Source organism: Myotis myotis, unplaced genomic scaffold, assembly GCF_014108235.1.
Source record: "Myotis myotis isolate mMyoMyo1 unplaced genomic scaffold, mMyoMyo1.p scaffold_m19_p_3, whole genome shotgun sequence".
NCBI lineage: Eukaryota > Metazoa > Chordata > Mammalia > Chiroptera > Vespertilionidae > Myotis > Myotis myotis.
The window spans coordinates 85,475,461-85,496,487 of record NW_023416335.1 but is presented as its reverse complement, the minus strand read 5'-3'; the positions used below and the strand labels follow the sequence as shown (position 1 = coordinate 85,496,487).

General features: G+C 38.7%; 2 protein-coding genes across 12 annotated transcripts in view; one reads left to right on the top strand and one right to left on the bottom strand.

Annotated features, from left to right (window-relative positions):
- RCBTB2 (RCC1 and BTB domain containing protein 2) overlaps positions 1-8,514 on the top strand; it is a 37,791-nt gene extending 29,277 nt beyond the window's left edge. For all 6 annotated transcript variants that reach the window (XM_036299832.1, XM_036299831.1, XM_036299829.1 and 3 more), the window contains 3 exons: positions 666-805; positions 3,655-3,785; positions 7,276-8,514. In XM_036299832.1, coding sequence (XP_036155725.1) covers positions 666-805; positions 3,655-3,785; positions 7,276-7,416 — 412 coding nt within the window. In that variant the 3' untranslated portion in view covers positions 7,417-8,514. The remainder of the gene's footprint in view (positions 1-665; positions 806-3,654; positions 3,786-7,275) is intronic.
- Positions 8,515-12,754: 4,240 nt separating this feature from the next.
- Positions 12,755-21,027, bottom strand: part of RB1 (RB transcriptional corepressor 1) — a 212,686-nt gene continuing 204,413 nt past the window's right edge. For 5 of the 6 annotated variants that reach the window (XM_036299822.1, XM_036299824.1, XM_036299827.1 and 2 more), the window contains 3 exons: positions 19,138-19,280; positions 18,576-18,625; positions 13,637-15,496 (listed from right to left, as the gene is read on the bottom strand). In XM_036299822.1, coding sequence (XP_036155715.1) covers positions 15,423-15,496; positions 18,576-18,625; positions 19,138-19,280 — 267 coding nt within the window. In that variant the 3' untranslated portion in view covers positions 13,637-15,422. Of the gene's footprint in view, positions 12,885-13,636; positions 15,497-18,575; positions 18,626-19,137; positions 19,281-21,027 lie in introns of those variants that run through there. The other variant, XM_036299823.1, reaches the window with a different exon arrangement.

The window sequence follows — 21,027 nt, the reverse complement described above, 5'->3', positions numbered from 1 at the left end:
AATCTGGCCCACCAGTCTCCTGGCTTTTGGTGATTTCTGGCAATCTTTGGCGTTCCTTGGCTTGTGGCAACATAAATGCAGTCTTCACATGGCGTCCTCCCTGTGTGTGCACACACCTGTGTCCAAATTCCCTCTTTTTCATAAGGACACCAGTCATATTGGATTAGGGTCCACTCTAATGACCTCATTTTAACTTGGTAACTAACCTCTGTAAAGACCCTTTCTTCAGATATTGTTATATTCTGATGTTAGGACTTCAACATATGAATTTTATGAGAGATAATTCAAACCGTAACAGGAAGTGAAGAAACAAAATTACTCAGCAGTTACGAAAATAAACCCACCCGACTTCCATAAATGCTGCTCCCTGGACACGGTGTGGTACTTTCAGGGAGGCAGCACTGTCTCCATCCAGTGTGGCTGCAGGGGCAGCTCTCCCACAGCAGGTTTGCATTTGCAACCTTGTTAAATTAATGAAAACTGGACACAGAGGAAGTGAGGGGCCAGGGCAGGGACATAAAAGTGTGCAACTTGGCGAGTGTCATGTGTAATGTGTTTCCTTTCTCCTTGTTAGGTTCTTCCCCTTTAAGCCCCACAGGGGTGAGCTCCTGGTGTTAACTGCTCTTGCCCAGGAGCTAGGACCTGACATGCTTTTCTTCCTTCAGGTGCGAGCATTTTCGTTCTTCATTGGATGACAGTGAGGATGATATCGTAGAAATGAGTGAATTTTCATATCCTGTTTACCGAGCCTTCCTGGAATACCTGTACACAGACAGCATCAGCCTTCCCCCTGAGGAGGCAGTAGGTAATTAATTACCACTAGACTTTACCAAGAGATTGGCAAAGTGCTGGGTAACTTGGCAAGGTGATTTCTGTGGAGCCTGAGTGGATGTCGCTGTGAGTGCAATCGCAGAAGGCGTTCTCTTTTTGTGTGTTGAACCCAAACTCTTTTCCCTTGTTACTAATCATTCAGAAGTTGACTGAATAGATAAAAGAAGAGATAGATGAATTATCATCACTGTGCAGCGGGTACCACTCTTAATTACCATATGTTAGTATTGTACATAACTTTTAGGTGTCATATCTATTGCCCTCAAGATGTTTTCATTATAAAACAGATAAAATCCACATCATAAGCCCTGCTGGTCTCTGTATCTGTGAATTTCCATCTCAGATGGCTTTGAGACAGATGTGTTCACCTGACATTAAAAAAGCAACACAGGGTACCCCATGGATGCAGAGTTCAATACATACTAAGTTTCAGTTTACAGCTGGCAGGAACTAAAGAAAGAGTTCAATCCCCAAATTTTTAAACATTCATTTGACATGTTTATACATGTCAATATAACATTTTTTTTTACCGGATTAGCATGTAATTTTACTCAGGTAAACAAAAGTCTGATTTCTGAAGTTTTACAGTTTCCTTCCTTTCTTGCACAATGTTTTAGTGCCCATGCCCACTGTGTGCTGCAGCTCCTTTGGGCATCTGTGCAGAGACAGACTGAGGCCCTGCCCCTGAGGGGCTTGTACTCAGATGAGGGAGGCCAGCCCTAAGCAATAAATGCGAGCAGTCAGTCAGGAGGGTCAGAGAAGCCTCCATTGGGAAGTGCATTGAGCAGAGCCCTGGGGAGTCACGAGTGGGCCATGCAGATACCCAAGGAAGAGCACTCTAAGCATGGGTAACAGTAAGTGCAAAAGTCTAAGACAGGAACAAAGTTAGCATGTGGAAGAGGAGGGGGAAGGCCAGGGTGATTGGAATGGACTGAGCAAGACTTATCCTGGGAGGATTTAAGGAGTTGAGAGCTGGGCAAGATCATACCTAACCATGAAGGCCATGGCGAGGAGCTTTTTTTTTTTTTTCTTGGTGTGAGGTTTTGAGCATAGGGTTGTGTTATTTAGGATTTGCTTTAATTCTGACAGTAAAATTGGGGGGGGGAGTGGCTTAAACAAGATAGTATCTTTCTCTCTCACACGGGGATACAGGGCAGGGCATTGCTATATGTGGCCCCTATGCTCATGGTCCAAGACCGCATTTGCATTACAGGTAACAGGATGGAGGGACAGTGACAAAGGGGTGAAGGGCAAATGCCCAGAATCTTAAGGAGGAAGGGTCTGGGTCAAGGTGAGTCTGAAGCTGGGGAGTACACAGGGCTGTTGGTATGAGTTTGGGAGTTGTTGAAAACTGACTAGAAACCACTGAGCCATTCACAACTCTTATGGTTTCAGCATCCTCCAACGGACCACAGGCTTTTCTTTCATAACTCTGATAATGTGTGTCATTTTACAATGAAAGCAAGTTTCTGACCAAATTCTTACACACTTACAAAACTCAGTAGCAGACACAAACAAGAGCAGTAAATGTTGTGAGATTGATGAAATCCCTGCTATCTGTCCATTAGGCCCTCTATAAAGTAGCTTGCTTGGAAGGTTAGCTTGAAGTAGATGTAACAATACTCTGGTAGCAGGGTTTAGCTAACCTTTTGACCAGCCTAGGACTGGATGTAGACCTAGCGAATGTACCACTCCACAGGGATAGGACTACTTAAGCTCATGATGCTTGAATGCCATTCATGCAAAGGCAAAAGGGCGCTCACGATATTTAGAGCCAAGCCACACATCCTGAACACTACTCATGTCACCAATAACAAAGTATCTCTAGCTCTCTCTGAAGATTTAGGAAGTATCTGAAACTCCTGACAAGGGTCTTTCAAATGCTAACTGGCCATTCCTGACTGGAGTGCTTCATAGTGTCCTATGGGGTAGATAACAAGTAATGGCATTTGAAACCTCCGGGCTGGGATCACTTAGGGGCAGTGGTTGCCAGCTGGTGGTCCGCGAGATCCGAAAGGTTGGCGACCACTGACTAGGGGAATAAGTGAAATAAGAATATGAGGATTGAACCCTGGGGCACTCAAACATTTGAAAGTCAGGAAAAATGGTCTAGCCAAGAGACTTAAGAGTAACTAATTAAAAAGAAGAAAAACACAAGCAAGTAACAAAGCATTTCAAGAAAGGGATGATCATCAGCCACAGGAAATTTTGTGTCATTCTTGAGTAAAATGAAACTGGAGAACAGCCTTGGACTTGGCATTGTGGCAGCCTTTAGTGACAATCCCAGGTGTGATGTCAGGAGTGGAAGGGCTGGAATTATGCCTGGAATGGCTTGAGATGAGAATGGGAGCTCAGAAAATGGAGGCAGCAAGCAGAGGACTTTCCCCCGGAGGTTTGCTGTAGAGAGGAGCAGAGAAATGGGGTAGGGTGATGAGAGGCAGACATGTCCCCATGACAGGTTTTTCTTTTCCTTTTTAAAGAGATGAGCGCCATTATAGCATGTATGTATGCTGATGGAAATGACCCCAGAGCAGACATTGGTAATGCAGGCGGACAGATAATTAGAGGGGCATTTCTAGGAAACATATTAAAGCCTTGTTCACTGCTCTTATTTTCCATGGCTGCTTGTTTTCTATTGTATTTTCTCAGTTCAGCCATGTTTTAGGGAAAGCCACCTGCTCAGAGTGTATGAGCACAAGCTATCTATACAGCCTTCACTAAGGATTATATTCAAAATAATGTCCAAAAAAAATCTTAACGGTTGAGTGAGTTTAAATTAGGGTGCTTGGTCACTCCCCCTACATAAACATCTCTTTCCACCAGGATTGCTAGATTTGGCTACATTTTATAGAGAAAATCGTTTGAAAAAGCTCTGCCAGCAAACTATCAAGCAAGGCATCTGTGAGGAGAACGCCATTGCTCTGCTCTCTGCTGCTGTGAAGTACGATGCTCAGGTAAGAAAAGCATTTTTTCAGTTCGCTTTCCTTCTGGGAAAAAAACAGGTCTACTTCATATCTTTACATTAAGTAGGTTAAATACTTAATGTAAACAATAAAATATCAGAAGAAATATTAGTGACTATATAACGTTAGGGTGGACCTCAAAGGCAGGAAGGATTGATGGATTTGATTTAAAAAAAAAAAAAAGATGCTTATGCACCAAAAAATACAAGGAAAATTAAAAAGTAAATAATACGCTGGGAAATTTTTTGCAACATATGATAAAGGAAGCTTACCATAATGTATAGTTCTTAAAAATAAAAAAGATAATATGAGTGATTTGACTGAACAAATGAACCATATAGATTTATGAACAAATGAAAAATATAAATAAAAACGTTTGTCACACCAGGGAATATATTTTTAGAAATACTACAGCTCAGAACAATGGCTGTCCTCCTAAACTGCTGATGAAAGTGCAAACTGATACAATCATTCTGGGGCACAGTTTGGTATTATATGTATTAAAAACTCTAAAGATCTAATTCTTTAAGAAATTCACATAAATTGTCTTAAGGAAGTAATCATGGATTTGGATAAAGATTAACTTAAAAGATGTTTATTGCAGTATTCTTTATAATTTTGAAAAATTAGAAAAAGTCAATGTGAACCCTAGAGAATTGTATAAACTATATAGAATATTAATAATATGAAAAACTATGGTCCCATTTTCATTTTTTTAAAAGTATAAATAGCTGAATTTAAAAAGACTAAGACTGCTTTTATTCCCATTATCTACGAAGAAAAAAGACTGAAAAATATAGTCAGTGGTTATCTTTAGATGGTGGAATTATGGATGATTTTCATTTCCTTATCTTTGTTTTTTTTTTTGAACTTTGTGCAGTGACCATGTATTGTTTTAATGATAATGAAAGGAAAGAAAACCTGTCTTAGAGCTAAATCTTTAGGAAACAGGCTATACTTCTTGGAGTTGATTTCCTTTTGTTATAAGGATATCCTCTCCTTTGGTTAAAAAAAAACAGGGACATTTTAGTGGTGGGTGGAAGAAAAGGTTTTAACCTTTTGTGTGCTTATATAAATAATAATATGCTTAGTAAAGAAAATTTGAAAAATAAAAAAAGAATAAGGAAGGAAATGATTCATTAACCAAAGAACATAACATTTTCACACAGCTCCTTCTAATCTTTTCCTAGATTACATTATGTATATATTTCTAAATACTAGTTGTTGTTTTTTTTTTACTTAATGTTTTAAAAAGTCTCACCCAGCTAGAAACATTGACATTTAAAAGCATAGTGGACGTTTGTCTTGCATCCAGGTAATGCTTTATTGGGCACTTACAACATGCAAAATGCTTTCTGGCAAAAAATAAAAAAATCAATGTGCTTTTTGTAGTTCGTTAAAGTCATGGTGATAATACTGGACTCTGGTGAGCTACCTCGGATGGCAGTTTGGTAGATGTAGTATAGTGTTTTCATCTGAACTAGGCTTAATTTCCAGGACTTTTTCATATTCCTTACTTATGTGACTTATTTGTATGGTTAACCTTCCAGCTCTCTGTTTTCTAATAAGTAAGCTCCTTGAAGAATGGCAAGGACTTTGCTTTACTCACAACCAAATCCTTAGTGCTTAGGATAGTGCCTGACACATATCAAGAAATGTTTGTTTCTGCCCTAACCGGTTTGGCTCAGTGGATAGAGCATTGGCCTGCAGACTCAAGGGTCCCAGGTTTGATTCCAGTCAAGGGCATGTACCTTGGTTGCGGGCACATCCCCAGTGGGGGAGTGTGCAGGAGGCAGCTGATCGATGTTTCTCTCTCATTGGTGTTTCTAACTCTCTATCCCTCTCCCTTCCTCTCTGTAAAAGATCAATAAAATATATTAAAAAAAAAAAGAAGAAATGTTTATTTAGTGAATTTCAACTTAGCCTATAGAGACACTGTATTTTACTGTAGCCCATCTAACTAATTGTTGTACCTACATTACATAAGAGACATCAGTAAAGTAGACCATATGTATACATAAAATACAGGTTTTCATAAAGAACAGTGTATTTGCTGTTTTGCTTCATTTCAGTGTGCTATAGGCAAAAATGTCACTTCTAAAAATTTAAGCAAGAGTCCATAATTTCAAATGGATGTTGGTATATTCACTATATATTAATGAAGCACATTTTTATGTATAGTCACATGTTCTGATATTGAGTGTGTGTGTGTATTTTTGGCTGTTCTATCACTTAGGGCTTACCAAGGACTTGAGATGTCATATTGCCACTATGACCCTAGCAGCTTACGTAGCTGTTTGGGGTGAAATGGATAGACTTTCTTCATGTAGTTTGTTTCTTTACTTAAAAGATACTGTGAATTTGATTGGCATGGCTATTACTACTGTGATTTTTTGCCTGTGTTTTCATCTCTAGCATCTGCTGTAATTTATATATGTAATGTGTATATGTGACTGCTTGGACATTATTTTGGGCTTTTTAAATAAATCAGTTTCAGCTAATACAGCAGAAACTTTTGGGTTGACTTCTACCTGGCAGCACCTTGTCCTGGGTCAAGACAGCAGCATAGCCCAGGGTCAAAGGCAACTGGAGTCTCCGCCAGCAGGCCTCTAGCTCTAATTTGTCTGGGGCCAAAAACGCATCCAGCCACCTTCATTCTGTCTCGAGTTTACAAATCTGATCAAGAGAAGTACTACAGGACTATTCTTTGGCCCAGAGTGAATTATAGTAAGGCAGAAACACCAATCTGAGGAATTTCTTTTAGGAGAAAGTCATGATTTCATTTTCCCAGTTAAGATTACTGAAGGTAATCAGGGTCTGATGGAACAACCATCCCATCTTTCAGAATTTGTTAAAAGTATGACACTCCTCTTTTATATTCCCTTTGTATTATATTCAAAATAATATAGACAATAAACAAAAGGGTGGGGAACCTTCTTTTTTTTTTTTTTGCCAAGGGCCATTTACATATTTATAACATCATTGGCAGGCCATACAAAATTATCAACTTAAAAATTAACCTGCTATATTTGGTTAAACATTTAATGAACTCACTCCTAATGCCTTGGCAGGGCCAGACCAAATGATTTTGTGGGCCTTATATGGCCTGTGGGCCAGATGCTCCCCACCTCTGCCCTAGGGGTGTCATACTTTTAACAAATACTGAAAGTGGAACCAACAGTACAAATACTAGTAATACTAGTACTCTCACTGTGAAAGGTACAGAATTCAGACATGTAGGTGCCTATTTCTGGTATTGGCTGGTGTGGAGGAACCTGAATGTTTTACTCTGTCATTTACATTTTTACAACCATAGCTTCATATTAGCACTATAGTTTTATAACTATTCTTTAGGTATTGCCATACCAATATGTCTTCCTATTGGCTATCAAATCCTTTTTCCTTGATTGTGTGTTTTCATTCTACGTTGTATTACATTGGAAAATATGAATTTGTTAAAATATTTTTTTGTTGTTCCTAGGATTTGGAAGAATTCTGCTTCAGGTTTTGTGTAAACCATTTGACTGTAGTAACACAAACTTCAGGCTTTGCAGAAATGGACCATGATCTTCTGAAGAACTTTATCAGCAAAGCAAGCAGAGTTGGAGCCTTTAAAAATTGACCCTCACCTGCAGGAAAACATTTTTAGCATTCCTGTCTTCCCTTTAAAAGCCAGAGAATAACTTCTCTTTAATAGTATTAATAATGAGCTACATTTGGCTGAATACTTACGTTCTGTCAAAAGAGGGATGGTGGTCAGTCTTCCCCATCTGCTGAAATCCAGAGTTGATATAAAAGGCATTAAACACTCTGATCAGATGTGACTAAGCTCCAGGGAAAACAATTAAAATTCTTATTATATTTACCATTTCCTCTTTTGAGTCACTTAAGTTGGACACTTTTGGCATATTGGTCTAAGTATATGCTAGTCTGGTTGAATGTTCTGTTATTCAACAGGCTGATATTGCATAGATAATGACAAGGAATGCTGTCACCACCACATTTTCAGCATCCAGCACAGTGCCTTGCATATAGTAGGCACTCAATTTATTATAAATCTTAAGTATGCCCTGAGAATAACTTTTTTGTGCGAGATAAATTGAAAACAGCATGCATCTGTTAAGGTTCATATTCTTCTGGTGCATTGTTCTGAGAAATAGTGGCTAATTTAGAGCATTAAGTAGAATTCACAAAAGGCCTTGGCAAATAAATTGTCAAAGGCCTAAGGGCTAACTTTAATTTTCTATTTACTGAGTCATTGATTTCGCTTATGGGATTATTGAATATGAAGTACTATCTTTGAATGAATATTATTTCTGGGCTCACCTGCCTTACATAATTGAAAAATGTCCTTTGCCTTTGTGTTGAGAGATTTGCCTCTGTATATAAAAATGTTTGTTTTTCTTGTAATTGACTTTTATGTCCCTTTAAATCAGGTCTCTTAACCTGGTACAGTATAATTATAAAATACCAGCTGAAAAGGCACTAAAACTCACATTTCATATACAGCATTAAGAAGAATGAGATAAATTTATACTTTTTAGATCAAAAACAAGTTACCCAACTGCAAAATAAAAACTGGAATGAGATATAGGATAGTATCAGATCTTCCTAATACGTTTTACAATATGATGTTATGTAAAGAAAACTCTTGGAACTAGAAACCTTGTTCTGATACTGAACTATTTGATAATAAAGTGTTTATTTGAATATAATAGAACAGATGTGTATTTTTAATTTATTAAATTTTTTTTCAAATACAGTTTCTACTCAATATTATTTTGTATTAGTTTCAGGTGTACAGCATACTGGTTAGATAATCATGTACTTTACAAAGTGTTCCCCCCGATATTTCTAGTATCTACCTGGCACCATACATACATCATTACAATATTATTGACGATATTCCTTATGCTGTACTTTATATCCACGTTTTTTAATTCCTAAGAAACAGCAAAATTGCATCAACTTTATGCCTTATGTCTATAAATCCATGTGATATGAGCTTGTATTTTAAAGCAGTTACTCAAATAAGGTAGCATACTGAAGCCCACTTAAAACAAATGGTTATAAACAACTTGCTGTTCATATTATTGCCTGTGGCTGTTCTTTATTGGTGAGGTCACATTAGAATCCTTAGTTTCATTGTTTATCCAGCTTTGCACACCTTATCTTGTAGAGGCTAAGTAATCTGGATGCCTCTAGTTCTAAATTACAATCCTATTTCTGGAATTATGTAGTCTCATTCAGTTACTTATTTTAAACCTACCATATATCCTTTTCCCCCACTTTTTGGTAGATTTGCTATTTTATCCAGCAAAGAAATACGCAGATCTGGCTATTACCTATAGCTGTCAGTTCTCGCAGTTGGACAACTCCACTCATCATGTCTGACTTTTCCTCCGCACCCTCCTGTGCTCACTGTAACTGACCAAAACCTTCACACTTTCATAGTGTCTTCCAAAGCCTTTCCTCTTTCTTGCAGTCTGATAGGGTCTTCGGAAGCTCCTTGCTGCCTTTTTCTTTTATGAACTCATTTCGTAAAAATTGGAACAAAGGGAACAGGTAAGTTTATTTAAGGATGCAAAATGGACCACCCTTTACCAAACTCCACAATGAGTCAATAGCCATATTGCCAGAGTACAAGTTATTAAGGAGGGTCAGGTGGATTTGTATCTGGGTTTTCTTTCTACACTTTGTTATGTTAGGTCTGCACTGCTATATAGCTCAGTGCTTCGTATCTTTGGGTACAACAGAATAATCTACGCCATAGGACCTTTTCAAAATATAGATTCAAGGATTCTAATTCAGTATATTAAAAAATACGTAACCAAAGAGTATTTTTGATGTTTTTAGCCAAGGATGAGAGCGCTTAAAATCCCCGATTCCAAACAATAAGGGCTAATTATAGACGTTTGAAAGATGACGTATGAGTCCAGTGGATGCATCTCTCTGAAAAAAACATGCTTCTCTCTGGTCTTTGAGGATAGAGTCTCAGAAACACTACTGTTCAATTAGGGATATGAGAGAGAAAAGTTACATTTTCATAATAACAGTACATAAGAATGGATCCTTCCTTTCATCTTAGATTTCCTATCCTTAAGTTTTTGTTTCCACTCTGCTCACATGAGGAGGTTCAATGTTTTAATGCTTCCAAAATAATTTTACCCTAATTTACAGAGAAAAGTTAAGATTTTACAGGAATAAAGCAGTATCCTCATCTGCTGATAGATGTTTATGAAGATACAAATCCATGCTTTTTTAAAAGTAAAGGTTAATGTTCTTCAGCTGAGACCGGAAGAAACTGCCAGTCATTCTGAACCATAACCTGGTGAGTTTTATTTAGAAATAGAATTCTTGACCAGTAATGAAAAGGAAGCAATGACAAACTACACAGTCTTGTCTCTTATTAGACTCCCCCTCCTATTATTACAACAAATAGGTTGGGAGAATTGTAAAAAGAAAGGAAAAAGGTTACCTTATTGTTATTTTTAATTCAGTCTTTGCCAAAGCATAGAAACAAATCATCCTGATTTTCTTTCACTAAATTTAGTTAAAATCCCAAAATTTTCTATTCAGGAAGTAACTGATGTTGGTCTGTGGAATCAACTTAACATTCATATTAAACTACCATTATCATATATAGCAATGCTAATATATAAGTATAGTCCCAAAATAATGGATACAAAAAAAGGATTTATAAGAATTTAACCCTGTGATCCCACTTCTAGGAATATATCCCAAGAAACCAGAAACACCAATCAGAAAGGATATATGCACCCCTATGTTCATAGCAGCACAATTCACCATAGCTAAGATCTGGAAACAGCCTAAGTGCCCATCAGTAGATGAATGGATTAGAAAACTGTGGTACATCTACACGATGGAATACTATGCTGCTGTAAAAAGGAAGGAACTCTTACCATTTGCAACGGCATGGATGGAACTGGAGAGCATTATGCTAAGTGAAATAAGCCAGTCAATGAAGGAAAAATACCACATGATCTCACTCATTCATGGATAATAGAGACCATTATAAACTTTTGAACAATAATAGATACAGAGGCAGAGCTGCCTCAAACAGATTGTCAAACTGCAGCGGGAAGGCCGGGGAGGGTTGGGGGGCAGGAGGGAGGGGGGTAAGAGATCAACCAAAGGACTTGTATGTATGCATATAAGCATAACCAATGGACATAAGACACTGGGGGATAGGGGAGGATAGGGGACTGTCAAGGGCGGGGGGAAAAAATGGACACATATGTAATACCCTTTGTAATACTTTAAGCAATTAAAAAAAATAAAAACATTCTAAAGGAAAAAAAAAAGAATTTAAAAAGCCTATTTTAATTCCATTCAAATATTATACAGTGTTACCAACCCAGTGCTGGCTGGGTACACTATCTGGCCCCAAAATGAGGAACAAAAATATGCTTCTACAGGCAAGTTTCTATGAATCCATGCAGATGTTAACAGAACTAGCATGTAGATGGCTGTGCCCCCTCCCCCAACATCTGCACTGGGAAAGTGATGAAAATATATGAATTTGAACTTGTTTTTTTAAATAAAGAACTTTAATTTCTAAAATACTAAATTGCCAGAAGTGATCTATTTTTATTATCTAGATTAAGAAGTTTTAGTGTCATAAATTGCTTGATTTTGCCTTACCCTGAGACTGCATTTCATATAAGATCTCCATCCAACATAAATACAGTCCTTTCAAATATGCTTGCTGCTTTTCCTGCTCTAACCTCTTTATTTGCCTTTCTTCCTCCAGGAACAAACTATCCACCCTGTTTTGTTTTGTTTTGAATCCTCACCTGAGGATATTTTTCCCTTTACTTTTCAGAGTGTGGCAGGGAGGTTGAGGAGGGAGAGAGAGAGGAGGAGAAAGAGAAACATCAGTGGGAGAGAGACATACAGACTGGTTGCCTTCCTTCCCCACGTGCCCCACCTTGGGATGGGGAGGAAACAGAAACCCAGGTGCATGCCCTTGACTGGGAATCAAACTCACGACCCTTCACTGAGCAGGCCAATGCTCTAACCAATTAGCAACCCCAGCCAGAGCTCCACCTCTTTCTTTTTCTTTCTTTCTTTCTTTTTAAGCCTTTTGGATTTCAGAATTGCAGATGAACTGTGGGTTTGTTATATACATAAAAGATGCTTGGGAGGAAAGGCCTTTCATATAAACTTTATATTAGATTAAGAGAGATACCTGCTCCACCACTCCCCCTCTTACAACTCTCCATTCTTCTATGACTCCTTATTGCTCAAACACACCAGAACAGTGGTTAGCAAACTAATTAGTCAACAGAGCCAAATATCAACAGTACTTCTTCAAAATAGACTCGCCCAGGCCAAAAATCAACTTCTGCGCATGGACCACGAAGTTTCAATCGCACTGTATGTGCGCGCCCGCGTGGTATTTTGTGGAAGAGCCATACTCAAGGGGCCAAAGAGCCGCATGTGGCTCGCGAGCCACAGTTTGCCGACCACAGCACCAGACGATTCCCACTGCCTAGCTCTGGCTTCCCCCTCTGGGGACTGTTTTCCTGTCAATGGCTTTCTCTCCCACCACCTTCAGGGCTCTGCTGAAGTATCACCTCAGCAAGTCTTTCCCTGACAACTCTACTGAAAATTTAAAACTTTCCCTACCAGCACTCCCTATCCTCTCCCTGCTCTTTCTCCAAAGTACTTAATACAATTGGACATATTATGTATTCCACATTTATTTATTCACTTGCTGTACTTACCCCAAACTAGAAATAGAATGAAGTTCCACAAAGATGGGATTTTGGTTTTGTTTTTTTAAAATATATTTTATTGATTTTTTACAGAGAGGAAGGGAGAGGAATAGAGAGTTAGAAACATCGATGAGAGAGAAACATCGATCAGCTGCCTCCTGCACACTTCCCACTGGGGATGTGCCTGTAACCAAGGTACATGCCTTGACTGGAATCAAACCTGGGACCCTTCAGTCCGCAGGCCGATGCTGTGTCCACTGAGCCACGTCGGTTAGGGCAGTTTTTTTTTTATTAACTGTTGTATCATCACATTTACAACTATGATTGGAATACAGTACGTACATGGCATCTGAAAAGAGGAAGGGAATATTATTTGCTTCTACATACTTGGATGGTCAAACAAATCCTCTGAACTGAGCACTGAAAGGCAAAATTCTAGGGAAAGAGCACCTAGAGACAGAAGGAATAGCAAACATAAAAGCCTGAGCTGTAGGGACAGGTTTGGCATCATTAGAGAAAGGTCAGCGTGGCTAAAGCACATGAAGCAAGCAGAAAAGTGAGGTGAGGATGGAGAAGGAGGTAGGGGCCACTTCATAGGCCAAGATAAGGAGTGTGAATGCTTCAAGTAGGGTAGCAATGAAAATCCATTTACATTTTAACAGGATCATTTTTGTTCTTTATGGAGTTGAAAGGTAAAAAGGAAAGAGGAAACAGAGACCTTATTTGTCTGGGTTGTCTGAGAGAGAGAGAGAGAGAGATTTTAGAAATCTTTAATGGTGGTCCAAACAGGAATTAATAGATGACTCTTAGGTTTTTTGCTCAAGCAAGTGTTTAGTAAAATGGGGAAAGACTAGGGTAGAAACAAGGTATTTTTGTTTGATTTTGGTTCATACTAATTAGTTGAGAGCAGGGAGGAGTAGGAATGAAGAGGTCTATTGGCTATGAGAGTTTGACTTTTGTGAAGAGGTAAGGGCTAGAGAAGTAAATTTAGGGATCATCAGCATATAAAACCCACCAAGGCTAAGAACAGATGAGATACCAGTAGAGAGTTTAGATATAAGAGAACATTAGTGCAATTAATACAAAGACCACAACAGACCATTAAGACTCTTAACAACTAATTTATTTTAAAATAGACAAATTATTAATTGTAGAAAATAGTAACACAGCAATATTAAATGTACAGTTTTAACCAATACAAAAAAGCAATAAAGTAATATCTGAAGCCTTATTTAAGGAATCTCAATACACGATCTCTGTAGTTCCTAAAATTCCGGTACTATTTCTAATGGAAGTTTGTTAGCAAAAGATTCAGAAATACAGTAAGCCCTTGACCTAACAGCTAACTGATTTGTATGATATTCATGCAAAAGTTAATGAGGGAATGGAGTAAAGCATTCTAGTGCCTTTGTTATCAAGATAACTGTAAAAATAAAAGTTTGAAACTTAATTGAGCATAAAATAAAATTTGTTTTCTAACAAACAGAGCAGATTTCTTTTTAGAAAGAGTTTAGACAAAAGTGATTTTCCTAAAAGCTAGTTGATGCTACCTTAAATACCATCTATTTTAAATTATACCATCTCTAAATAAGTTAATCACACAAGATAGTTCAAACACACCTTTAGGTGCCAGGAGGGAAAGCACCTCTCTTACAATATAGCTATTTTGAAATTTTTGCAAAAACTTAGAAACATTAATGCCTAACCCAAAGGCCTTTGAATATGTACTTGAAATTCTGAACTAGAAATAATGTGGCTGTGAATGTGCCAGTGTTAGACCATCTGATGTTAAAAAAAAAAAGATAAATAGACAGTTGCCAGCTCTAAAGATACAAGGAAGACATGTGCCATTCGAGAGAACACACACCCCTTCCCAAATTTAGGAGGGCAGAATAACTGCTGAGATGCAATTAGACTAATCTCTAAAAAATAAAAAAAAAAAATAAAAAAATTAAGACTCCTAATTTAACAGTCTGTTTTATGGAGTAAAATTATTTTGAATTTTGATTCTTCAGGACCCAGGAACATTAGAAAGTGCACTTTGGATATACTGCATTAGGGTCCTCTGAGGCAAAGCTATGGCTGAACACTATTTTCCATGGACTAGATGGATACTTTCTGAATTCAGTAACCTGAATGGCATAACCAAGAGCACTATAAATAACCCTAATTTTAAAGCATGAGTTGGATGAAGGAAAGAATCAACAAATTCTTAGAAGTCCTGAGGTATGAAATCTGTATCAGTAGTATGACAATATCCTATGCTTATAGTTTGCTTTCTGCTTGTATTTAAAAGCTAAAACGTATAAAACAAAACACAGTACATCAGATTCCATTAGTAAACTAAAATCTAATGTATAAAAATTAGTAATTTTTTCATAGTTTCTAATATCTGTTTTAGAAGAAGAATTCAGGATCATTTGGGTTATTGGGGGGCAGTCAGCCAAATTGCATTTGGAAGAAAAGACACATTTTTAAGGATGTTCATGTTAAATTAAAAAAAATAAATATAAATTAATAAAAATAATAGCAAACATCACACATACGCCACAAGAAAAGACAAAGTATTCAGACAGGCATGGGTTGTTGGGACTCCCACTCCCAGGCATCCTTTGGAAACAAATATCTGTTACAACTTTAAAATGGCAGATTTTACACAAGATTTTCAATCTTGTACAATAATAATGCATATTCTATTAACTACAGCATTGCAAATGGCTTAGGAATTGTCTGCACAAATATTCAATGTGCACCTGAACATTTTATATCCATAAAAAGAGCAGAAGATATGTATTAAATGTGGCCGTAAACAGAACCTGGGAGAGTTACACAGTCAGCTCTGTAAGAGCCAGAGGTGAACACAGTACCCACCAAAGTCATGAAATCCTCACTTGGCTTCCCTGTTGGAGATATCTATGTTATCACTCATTTTCTGCTTTTGCATTCGTGTTCGAGTAGATGCTGGAAAAAAAATGAAGTACTGTTAATGGCACTGCTGGTGCCAGGTAATTTGGCAAAGGGTTGCCATATATGTTATGCTTATGCCAAAGCTGTAGAGTTGTGGAAATGGACATTTAAAAAGTACATTATTAATTACATCATAGACAAAAACAGAACATTTCTTTTTTTTGTTGAATTTATTGGGGTGACACAGGTTAATAAAATTATATAGGTTTCAGGTGTAAAATTCTGTAATACATCATCTGTATATTATATTGTGTGTTCACCACCCCAAGTCAAGTGTCCTTCCATCCTCATTTATCTCCCTTTAACCTCTTCTACCTTCCCCCAGCCTCCTTTCCCTTTGGCAATCACCATGCTGTCTTCAGGGTCTATGAGTTTTCATTTTATTTTATTTTTCTTAATCCTTTCACCTTTCACCCAGCTTTGCAAGCTCCCTTCCCTCTGCAGTAGTCAGGTATTTCTTTTAAATTATTTTAAAATTCTTAACTTGATTTTAGTGGTCGACAGGAGCTCTTCATAAAGAAGCACAAAGAATCCTATCCTATATAATAAAAGCCTAGGTGGCGTCACACCTTCATGCGATGTCACAAGATAGCCGCCACAAGATGGCCAGCAGGGGAGGGCAGTTGGGGGCGAACAGGCCAGCAGGGGAGGGCAGTTGGGGGAGACCAATCTGAGGGGTCCCAGATTGGAGAAGGTGCAGGCCAGGCTGAGGAACACCACCCTCCCCCCCCGCCCCCCCCCTCCCCCGTGCACGAATTTCATGCACTGGGCCTCTAGTCTATATATATAAAAAGCCAGCGACCGTAATGGCCGTAACGACCAGTCGCTATGATGCCCACTGTGGCTGATCAGGGGGTGGGGCCAGCCGGCCAACCTCACAGCCCCTCCCCCCTGCCGGCCTGCCCCTGTTCAGCCTCTCCCACCCCAATCAAGAGCAGGCTGCCGGCCAAATGCCCCCTCCCTTCCCCCTGGCCAACCCCACCCCCGATCAGCCTGCCCCACCACGATATGCCCGCAGGCCCTCCCCCCAGCTGGCCCAACCCTGATCGCACCCTTCACCCCAATATGGGACGGAGCTGGTTGGCCAACCTTCTGCAGCCCCTTCCCCAGGCCGCTGGCCCCTGATCGGTACCCCCCCCCAAACAATTCAGGGAGGGGCCACCCAGCCCACCACCCACAGCACCTCCCCATGGCTGGCCCCACCCCCAATTGGCCCCTCAACCCCAATCAGGGGCAGGGCCCACTGGCCAATTGCCCGCGGCCCCTTCCCCCAGCCAACCTGGCCCTAATAGGCCCCGATTGGGGTGGGCTGGATGGCCAACCTCCCACTATCTTCTCCTCCCAACAGGCCCAGCCCCGATCCACCCTAATTGTAGCCGGGTTGGCCGTACCCCACCTGTGCACGAATTCATTCACTGGGCCTCAAGTCCTATATAATAAAAGGCTAATATGCAAACTGACCAAATGGCAGAACAACCGGTCGCTATGACGCACACTGACCACTAGGGGGCAGACGCTCAATGCAGGAGCTGCCCCCTGGTGGTCAGTGCGCTTCCACAGGGGGAACACTGCTCAGCCAGAAGCCGGGCTCATGGCTGGCGAGTGCATCGGCAGTGGCGGAAGCCTCTCCTGCCTCCACGGCAGTCGGACATATCCTGAGGGCTCTCAGACTGTGAGAGGGCACAGGACGGACTGAGGGACCTCCCCCCGACCCCCCGAGTGCATGAATTTTGTGCACTGGGTCTCTAGTATTTAATAAAGAAGCACAAAGAATATTTACACTTGGAAAAGAAAGAAAACAGCAATTCTAAGTCTCTCCCTCTTGCTTTTCCACTCTGAGTCATCTAGTATTGTTTGATGATCTTTTTTTTCAGTGCAGTTCTTTGAGGAAAGCTGAAAAGGAGCCTGGAGAATTCCTTAGCTTTACCAGTTAAAACTCCTGCTGCTTCTCCCCAAATTTCCAGCTGCATAGATCCCTGAATTCCAACCTGTCAGAGGGAATTCACCATCACAGCTAAGTGGATTATCAGGAAATGTATTGACTACAGAAACTGAACTCTTCTCTAAAAATATACATATTTTTTTTACAGCTTTTTGCTCCCTTTTAAATGTATATTTGAGGGCTCCATAGTGCTTCTACATGTTTTCAAGGCCTGATTTTGGTTATAAGCTTTATTTCTATTTTCATCTATTAGAGTGGAAAAGCCACAATTATTTCAAAGTAAAAATAGGAGTAAATTAGTCAATGTAAAATATAAATCTAACTCTAACTCTAACTCTAACTCTCTCTCTCTCTCTCTCTCTCTCTCTCTCTCTCTCTCTATATATATATATATATATATATATATTTATTTATTTATAATAAAAAATTTTAAACTTTTGGTATATTTAAGTTTTAATATACCAAAGGTCTCTCTCTAAGACAACCCAGTAGCAGTTAGCATACATTTATCTTTTCCGTAATGTGCTTTCCATCTACTGTACTTGGGTTAATCCTTTATACTGTCAGAATAACTTAGAACTCTATTTATCTTAACATTCCAAATTTATGTTACTGTATAACTTGGAAAATGATCAGGTGGTGGTCTTTATCAAAATTCTGATTTCAAGTAATGGAAAACTTTTGTTTTAAATTAAGTTTGAAAACTTGCAAGTTAGGAAAGTTCAGTAATAGAATAGATTATTGTTTAAATAAGGGTTATGATTTTATATATGCTAAGTTTATAAGACCTTTCCCTATAGCCAACACTCTTTAAGAGTTCCTCATTATAGTCCTGCTGTCCTGAAATATCTCCTACCCACAGCCATCCATGTTGAAGATGCAGTTTCATTTCTTAGTCTTCCTGAGCAAAGTATTTTAGAAAGGGTCAAGATGACCTTTATTTTGTATCATACATTTAAACTGCAAATGTTTATGTAGGTAAATAATACATTCTTGATTAAATTATATTTTAAATACTTGAGCAAGTCCACTAACTGAAGGAATTATATGTATTTATTCTTTTCTAACATGAAAACTATTTTTGTAATGTAAACAATTTCATTTACATAAAGTGAAATGATAAGTACTTACTCATTTCTGCCAGTTTCTGTTGAAATTTGGACTCCCCTGGGAGATGTTTACTGCAGATGAAAAAAAATGCAAAACATTTTATGTGTATATGTATAAATTGAAAACTCTAATTTCCAGTAACTATGGTGCTTTAAATGACTTATTTCATATTCTTATTTTAGCGAGGAGCTTTTAATGTCAAAGGCTTATAAACAAACTATCTAAAATATGAATATCACAAATTTATGTGGTTCTTATAACAAGGTAGCTAATATTTTTCAAGAGTAAGCATTTTAAAATCTAATGTTAATCAAAAGTAACACAATTTTATCAATATCTTGTAAGAAATGATCAGATTTTAAACATCTGATATTTTCAATGTATTTCAGTAGATGGCATATGGTTTATTTATATGGTGCTTTTAACTCTGGGATGCAGTCATACCTATTATTTTGTGCAATCCTCACAATTTCCAAATAAAATTGGCATGAAAGGGATTGATGGAAGTCAAAAGCAGAGCTGGCACTCTGGTTCTCCAGATGACCAGCTCAGCTACTGAAAAACATTCTAAGACTGTTCCTACCTTCCATCGGCTTCATCTGACCCTTCAATATCAAAGCGTAGTTTTTTCAGTGGTTTAGGAGGGTTGCTTCCTTCTGCACTTCTCTTGAGCACACGGTCACTGTTACATACCATCTGATTTATTTTCTGGAACTTCTCAGAAGTCTATAAATTACAGAATTCCTTATTAAATTTTTTAATATCAGCATTTTGTAGTTAGCAATCCTTAACTGTAGTTAGAGGTGTGTCAAAAAAAAATCAGGCAGAGGTAATATCTGCATTTTAATTTTCTGCTTTACTGGACCAAATAAGACATGAAAAATCTCAAAATTAGAATAACTATGTGCCCAATTAATTACTCCCTCTTTTTAAATCTTCCTGTCTGACTACTGCTCTGAAAGTCCTGGTTACTCAATTTCAGAACACACTTACACCCAAACCGAGGCTTCCTCTTTCTCAGAAGCACATAAAGTTGAAACAGCTTTCTGGAACCCTGTTTTTGACAATTTTTTTTTCTTTTCTTTTTTTTTAGGACATAACATAACCAGAGAGAACATCATGAGAACTTAATGAGATGAAGTGTCCAGTAATAATAATTTTGGACTCACTTTATGAGTATTATGTTGACAAATCATGTAGTTTATATATTTTAAGCCATCATTGATACAGTATTTGTTGAAATACTGCTAAATCATAAAATTTTAAAATAACAAATAACAAAAAGACTTAAGGCCAGGCGAGTGTTCTCAGTGGTTAGGGCATCGGCCCATGCACCAAAGGGTCGCCGGTTCAATTTTCAGTCAAGGGCATGTTCCTGGGTTGTAGGTTTGACCCCTGGCCCGGGTTGGGAGCATGTGGGAGACAACCAACTGATGTGTCTTTCTCACACTGATCTTTCTCTTTCTCTCTCTCTCTTCCCCTCTCCTTCTCCCTTCCACACTCTCTAAAAATCAATGGGAAAAATATCCTCAGGTAAGGATTAACAACAACAATAAGACTTAAAAATTTGAGTTCATCCAGTATTATTGAAGACGGTTTGAGAGAGATATCCTGAGGAAGAATTTAAAATATGGAAGTACATATAACAACACTTTCTCAGTTCTTTTAAAGGTTATGGCAAGCAAGAAAGTTTGCACACCACTACTCTATACTTATCCAGATCCAAGTCTACTTATGTGTGTCTCCTTTGTGAAGTCTGCGAGTTGTAGCCTACCTTGAGCTAAATGTCACATCATTTTATTATTTGTAACATACATTTTAACACCTGGTCTTTTAGTGTACAAACTTTTCGTCTTTCTCTAGTTATTTTATCTGGGGAAGGATGGCAGGCAGAATGGCTCTTACTAATTCCCACCTCTTAGTGTTTACACTTTGTGTGATCCTCCTGAGTATGGGCTGGAGTTAGTGTTGTCTTGCTTCTGATAAAAACAATACGGCAAAAGTGATGGAATGTCACTTCCAATGTTAGTGACTAAAAGACTGTAACTTCCATCTTACTCATTATCTGCCTTCCCTCCCTCTCTCTCTGGAATTTTTGCTCTGGGGGAAGCAAGTTATTACATTGTGAGCAGTGAGTAGCCCCATGGAAAGCCTCAAGTGGCAGGGAGTGGATGGCTTGGGCAGATAGCCATCAAGGACCAGCCAGCAGCCATACAAGTGAGTCTGCAAGAAATCCTCCTCCATTTGAACCTGGAGATAACTGCAGCCCCAGTTGACATGCTGGCTGCAGCCTTATGACGACAGAACCTGGACCCCGCTAAGCCACTCCTGGATTACTGAAACAACAGAAACCTGAGAGAAAAAATGTTTGTTTTAAATTACTAAGTGTGGGTGTGATTTGTTACGCAGCAATCCTATCTAATAAAGGAGTAATATGCAAATTAACCGCCACTCCGACACAAAGATGGCGGCG